Source organism: Cyclopterus lumpus, chromosome 4 (assembly GCF_009769545.1).
Source record: "Cyclopterus lumpus isolate fCycLum1 chromosome 4, fCycLum1.pri, whole genome shotgun sequence".
In the NCBI taxonomy this organism is placed as follows: domain Eukaryota; kingdom Metazoa; phylum Chordata; class Actinopteri; order Perciformes; family Cyclopteridae; genus Cyclopterus; species Cyclopterus lumpus.
Window position 1 is genome coordinate 27,439,228 of NC_046969.1, and position 7,144 is coordinate 27,446,371.

The window sequence follows — 7,144 nt, forward strand, 5'->3', positions numbered from 1 at the left end:
AAGGTCCACTCGGATTCCTTGTCCCCAGCCTCCCTCAGGATTTGTGAGAAGTTCTTCCGGAGGTGGGAGTTGAAGACCTCCCGGACAGGATCCTCTGCCAGACGTTCCCAGTTCACCCTCACTACACGTTTGGGCTTGCCAGGTCTCTCTAGCCGAGTCCCCCGCCATCTGATCCAACTCACCACCAGGTGGTGATCAGTTGACAGCTCTGCTCCTCTCTTCACCCGAGTGTCCAAGACATACGGCCGCAGATCAGATGATACGATTACAAAGTCGTTCATTGATCTCGGCCTAAGGTGTTCTGGTACCAGGTACACTTATGAGCCACCTTATGTTCGAACATGGTGTTCGTTATGGACAAACTGTGGCTAGCACAGAAGTCCAACAACAAAACACCATTCGGGTTCAGATCGGGCAAGCCGTTCCTCCCAATCACGCCCCGCCAGGTTTCTCTGTCATTGCCCACGTGAGCGTTGAAGTCTCCCAGGAGAACTATGGAGTCGGCAGGCGGCGCCCTTTCCAGGACCCCTCCCACCGACTCCAAGAAGGCCGGATACTCCGAAATGCTGTTCGGTGCATAAGCACAAACAACAGTCAGAGCCTTACTCCCCGCAACCCGTAGGCGCAGGGAGGCGACCCTCTCGTTCCCCGGGGAAAACTCCAACACAGCGGCGCTCAGCCGGGGGCTCGTGAGTATCCCCACTCCCGCCCGGCACCTCTCACCCTGGGCAACTCCAGAAAAGGACAAAGTCCAACCCTTCTCCAGGAGCTTGGTTCCAGAGCCCATGCTGTGCGTGGAGGTGAGCCCAACTATATCTAGCTGGTACCGCTCCACCTCCTGCACCAGCTCCGGCTCTTTCCCCGCTAGTGAGGTGACGTTCCACGTCCCTAGAGATAGTCTATGCCGCCGGCGATCGGCCCGCCCAGGTCTCCCGCCTGGCCCGCCGCCCGGTCTACATAGCACCCGACCCCGATAATTCTCCCTGCGGGTGGTGGGTCCACAGGGTGACTGCTGCTCCATGGTGTTTTTTCGGGCTGAGCCCGACCGGGCCCCATGGGCGAAAGCCCGGCCACCAGACGCTCGACGACGAGCTCCCCTCCTGGGTCTGGCTCCGGGAGGGTACCCCGGTTTCCCTTGTCCGGGCAAGGTAGCTTCAGTCCGTGGGCTGCTATTCATCAGGGTTTATTGAACCGCTCTTAGTCTGGGCTCTCCCCCGAGACCTGTTTGCCTTGGGAGACCCTACCAGGGGCTGACGCCCCGGACAACATAGCTCCCAGGATCACTGAGCCGCTCAAACTCCTCCACCACGTTAAGGTGGCGATTCATAGGAGGAGAAAACAATAACAAAAGAATGAAAAAGAAAAGTCATATTCTGATTGAGCTGGCTAGCAGTTTCCCTCTACTTCCAGCCTTTATGCCAACCTCAGTTAACCGTTGGCGTTCACTTCCTGTCAGACTTCAACACATCAGATGTTTACGTTGTTTCTTCTGTCGCAGATTGACAAGAAAATAGTTCGCACAGAAATCGGCGTCCTGCTGCGTCTTTCCCACCCAAACATCGTAAGTATGATTCTCACATCTCATCGACCCCTGTTGTTAAGTTCAGAGACACTTGGTTCTTCGCTGGTTCTCCATGAGAACAGGTTCTCCATCAGGACAGGTTCTCCATTAAACTAGGTTCTCTATTGGAACAGGTTCTCATTCAGACATGTTCTCTATCATGACAGGATCTCCATTAGAACATGTTCTCCATTAGACTAGGTTTTCTATTAGAACATGTTCTCATCTGGACTGGTTTTCCATGAGAACAGGTTCTCCATCAGGACAGTTTCTCCATTAAACTAGGTTTTCTATTAGAACAGGTTCTCCATCAGAACAGGTTCTCCATTAAACTAGGTTCTCTATTAGAACAGGTTCTCTATCAGAACAGGTTCTCCATTAAACTAGGTTCTCTATTAGAACAGGTTCTCATTATGACATGTTCTCCATCAATACAGGATCTCCATTAGAACAGGTTCTCAATTAGAGTATGTTCTCTATTAGAACAGGTTTTCCATTAGAGTGTGTTCTCTATTAGAACAGGTTCTCCGTCAGAACAGGTTCTCCATTAAACTAGGTTCTCTATTAGAACAGTTTCTCATTATGACAGGTTCTCCATCAGAACAGGTTGTCCATTAAACTAGGTTCTCTATTAGAACAGGTTCTCATTAGGACAGGTTCTCTATCAGGACAGGATCTCCATTAGACTAGGTTCTCTATTAGAACATGTTCTCATTAGTACAGGTTGTCCATCAGGACAGGTTCTCCATTAGAACAGGTTATCCATTAGACTAGGTTCTCTATTAGAACAGGTTCTCATTATGACAGGTTCTCCATCAGAACAGGTTGTCCATTAAACTAGGTTCTCTATTAGGACAGGTTCTCTATCAGGACAGGATCTCCATTAGACTATGTTCTCTATTAGAACATGTTCTCATTAGTACAGGTTGTCCATCAGGACAGGTTCTCCATTAGAACAGATTCTCCATTAGACTAGGTTCTCTATTATAACATGTTCTCATAAGTACAAGTTGTCCATCGGGACAGGTTCTCCATTAGAACAGGTTCTCCATTAGTGTATGTTCTCTATTAGAACAGGTTCTCATTGTGACAGGTTCTCCATCAGGACAGGTTATCCATTAGAACAGGTTCTCCATTAGTGTATGTTCTCTATTAGAACAGGTTCTCATTGTGACAGGTTCTCCATCAGGACAGGTTATCCATTAGAACAGGTTCTCCATTAGAGTATGTTCTCTATTAGAACAGGTTCTCATTGTGACAGGTTCTCCATCAGGACAGGTTATCCATTAGAACAGGTTCTCCATTAGAGTATGTTCTCTATTAGAACAGGTTCTCATTGTGACAGGTTCTCCATTAGAGTATGTTCTCTATTAGAACAGGTTCTCATTGTGACAGGTTCTCCACCAGGACAGGTTATCCATTAAACTAGGTTCTCTATTAGAACAGGTTCTCCACCAGGACAGGTTCCTGAGAGGTGTAACTTGTTTCTCTTGTGGTCTCAGATCCAGCTGAAGGAGATCTTTGAGACCGACACGGACATCGCTCTGGTGCTGGAGCTGGTGACGGGAGGAGAGCTGTTTGACCGGTACGTTACCATATGGTTATGATTTATGTATAACATTATTACTGAAACATTAACATGATTACTGAAACATTATTACTGAAACATTAACATGATTACTGAAACATTAACATTATTACTGAAACATTAACATGATTAACATGATTACTGAAACATTAACATGATTACTGAAACATGATTACTGAAACATTAACATGATTACTGAAACATTAACATTATTACTGAAACATTAACATGATTAACATGATTACTGAAACATTAACATGATTACTGAAACATGATTACTGAAACATTAACATGATTACTGAAACATTAACATTATTACTGAAACATTAACATGATTAACATGATTACTGAAACATTAACATGATTACTGAAACATGATTACTGAAGCATTAACATTATTACTGAAACATGATTACTGAAGCATTAACATTATTACTGAAACATGATTACTGAAGCATTAACATTATTACTGAAACATGATTACTGAAGCATTAACATTATTACTGAAACATTAACATTACTGAAACATTATTACTGAAACATTAACATGATTACTGAAACATGATTACTGAAACATTAACATTATTACTGAAACATTAACATGATTAACATTATTACTGAAACATTAACATGATTACTGAAACATGATTACTGAAACATTAACATTATTACTGAAACATTAACATGAATACTAAAATATTATTTCTGAAACATTAACATGATTACTGAAACATTATTACTGAAACATTAACATGATTAATATTATTACTGAAACATGGACATTATAAACAATATTACTAAAACATGAATATTATTAACAATATTACTAAAACATGAAGATTATTAACAATATTACTAAAACATGAACATTATTAATATTATTACTGAAACATGGACATTATAAACAATATTACTAAAACATGAACATCATTAACATTATTACTAAAACATGAACATTATTCATATTATTTCTAAAACATGAACATTATTAACATTAATTCTACAACATGAACATAAATAACATGAAGGTGTATACAACATGATTGTTGCCCTGGTGCTCGTCTGCAGGATCGTGGAGCGAGGTTACTACAGCGAGAGAGACGCCGCTCACGTCATCAAACAGATCCTGGAGGCTGTGGCGGTAAGACTGCTACATTCAGTGTCTGTCAGTAAAAGCCAGTACTGTCTGGGTGTCTGGTGGTCAGCCAGCTCCAGCCACGCCTCTACTCATTAGATTACTGTTCACTTCCTCCATCTCTGTCCAGCGCCACACTCTGAACCACAGCTCATGAACCGGCTGCTAGTTAATGTTAGCTCCTAGGGTCAGCTAGTTCTTACCGGGCTAACATTCACCCCTGCTTCTAGTCTTTGTGCTAAGCTAGGCTAAACATGAACATCTGTCTGAATTGGACACACACAAATTAAACTGATATCCATCTGAATAATGTATTTATTAAGTCTTGTACTGTTCCTTTAAGGTTCACTGAATGTTGTGCTCTTCCTTTAAGTTCCATCAGCACATCAACATGCAGGAGCTCCAACAAGAGTTCCTGCTGCTAAGAAGCATATTTAGTTTGTCCTCCAACTGATGAGGCATTCACTGACATACCCAAACAACACTGTGTACTTGGTGATGAGGCATTCACTGACATACCCAAACAACACTGTGTACTTGGTGATGAGGCGTTCACTGACATACCCAAACAACACTGTGTACTTGGTGATGAGGCATTCACTGACATACCCAAACAACACTGTGTACTTGGTGATGAGGCGTTCACTGACATACCCACACAACACTGTGTACTTGGTGATGAGGCATTCACTGACATACCCACACAACACTGTGTACTTGGTGATGAGGCGTTCACTGACATACCCACACAACACTGTGTATTTGGTGATGAGGCATTCACTGACATACCCACACAACACTGTGTATTTGGTGATGAGGCGTTCACTGACATACCCACACAACACTGTGTACTTGGTGATGAGGCATTCACTGACATACCCACACAACACTGTGTATTTGGTGATGAGGCGTTCACTGACATACCCACACAACACTGTGTATTTGGTGATGAGGCGTTCACTGACATACCCACACAACACTGTGTACTTGGTGATGAGGCGTTCACTGACATACCCACACAACACTGTACACTTTCTGATGAGGCATTCACTGACATACCCACACAACACTGTGTACTTGGTGATGAGGCGTTCACTGACATACCCACACAACACTGTGTACTTGGTGATGAGGCGTTCACTGACATACCCAAACAACACTGTGTACTTGGTGATGAGGCATTCACTGACATACCCACACAACACTGTACACTTTCTGATGATGCATTCACTGACATACCCACACAACACTGTGTATTTGGTGATGAGGCGTTCACTGACATACCCACACAACACTGTGTACTTGGTGATGAGGCATTCACTGACATACCCACACAACACTGTACACTTTCTGATGAGGCATTCACTGACATACCCACACAACACTGTGTATTTGGTGATGAGGCGTTCACTGACATACCCACACAACACTGTGTACTTGGTGATGAGGCGTTCACTGACATACCCACACAACACTGTGTACTTGGTGATGAGGCGTTCACTGACATACCCACACAACACTGTGTACTTGGTGATGAGGCATTCACTGACATACCCACACAACACTGTACACTTTCTGATGAGGCATTCACTGACATACCCACACAACACTGTGTATTTGGTGATGAGGCGTTCACTGACATACCCACACAACACTGTGTACTTGGTGATGAGGCGTTCACTGACATACCCACACAACACTGTGTACTTGGTGATGAGGCATTCACTGACATACCCACACAACACTGTACACTTTCTGATGAGGCATTCACTGACATACCCACACAACACTGTACACTTTCTGATGAGGCGTTCACTGACATACCCACACAACACTGTGTATTTGGTGATGAGGCGTTCACTGACATACCCACACAACACTGTGTACTTGGTGATGAGGCGTTCACTGACATACCCACACAACACTGTACACTTTCTGATGAGGCATCACTGAGTAGTTAATTGCATTGGAAACAGTAGTTGCAGTAGTTAGTTGCATTGGTTGCAGTGCTGGTTGTAGTAGTTGGTTGCAGTAGTTGCAGTAGTTAGTTACATTAGTTGCAGTAGTTCAATTCAATTCATTTTATTTTGTATAGCCCAATATCACAAATTACAAACTCCCCTCAGAGGGCTTTACAATCTGTACACATAGACATCCCTGACCTTTGACCTCACATCGGATCAGGAAAAACTCCCCAAAAATAACCTTTGACAGGGAAAAAAGGGAAGAACCCTAGTTAGTTACATTAGTTGCAGTAGTTGGTTACATTAGTTGCAATAGTTGGTTGCAGTAGTTGCAGTAGTTTGTTGCAGTAGTTGGTTACATTAGTTGCAATAGTTGATTGCAGTAGTTGCAGTAGTTTGTTGCAGTAGTTGGTTGCATTAGTTGGTTGCATTAGTTGATTGCATTAGTTGCAGTAGTTGGTTGCAGTAGTTGAAGTAGTTGATTGCAGGTTTTGCAGTAGTTGGTTGCAGGTGTTGCAGGAGTTGGTTGCTGTAGTTGCATTAGTTGGTTGAGTAGTTGCAGTAGTTGGTTGCAGTAGTTGAAGTAGTTGGTTGCAGGAGTTGGTTGCAGTAGTTGAAGTAGTTGGTTGCAGTAGTTGGTTGCATTAGTTGCAGTACATGGTTGCATTAGTTGGTTGAAGTAGTTGGTTGCATTAGTTGCAGTAGTTGGTTGCAGTAGTTTAAGTAGTTGGTTGCAGGTGTTGCAGTAGTTGGTTGCATTAGATGCATTAGTTGCAGTAGTTGGTTGCAGTAGTTGCAGTAGTTGCAGTAGTTGTTTGCAGTAGTTGAAGTAGTTGGTAGCAGTATTGTAGTAGTTGGTTGCATTAGTTGGTTGCAATAGATGCAGTATTGCAGTA

At 43.3% G+C, this 7,144-nt stretch overlaps 1 protein-coding gene across 1 annotated transcript in view; it reads left to right on the plus strand.

Moving 5' to 3' along the window:
* si:ch73-60h1.1 (calcium/calmodulin-dependent protein kinase type IV) overlaps positions 1-7,144 on the plus strand; it is a 39,078-nt gene that overhangs the window by 10,682 nt on the left and 21,252 nt on the right. Inside the window, exons 4-6 of the mRNA XM_034531162.1 lie at positions 1,499-1,561; positions 3,064-3,146; positions 4,218-4,290. Coding sequence (XP_034387053.1) covers positions 1,499-1,561; positions 3,064-3,146; positions 4,218-4,290 — 219 coding nt within the window. The remainder of the gene's footprint in view (positions 1-1,498; positions 1,562-3,063; positions 3,147-4,217; positions 4,291-7,144) is intronic.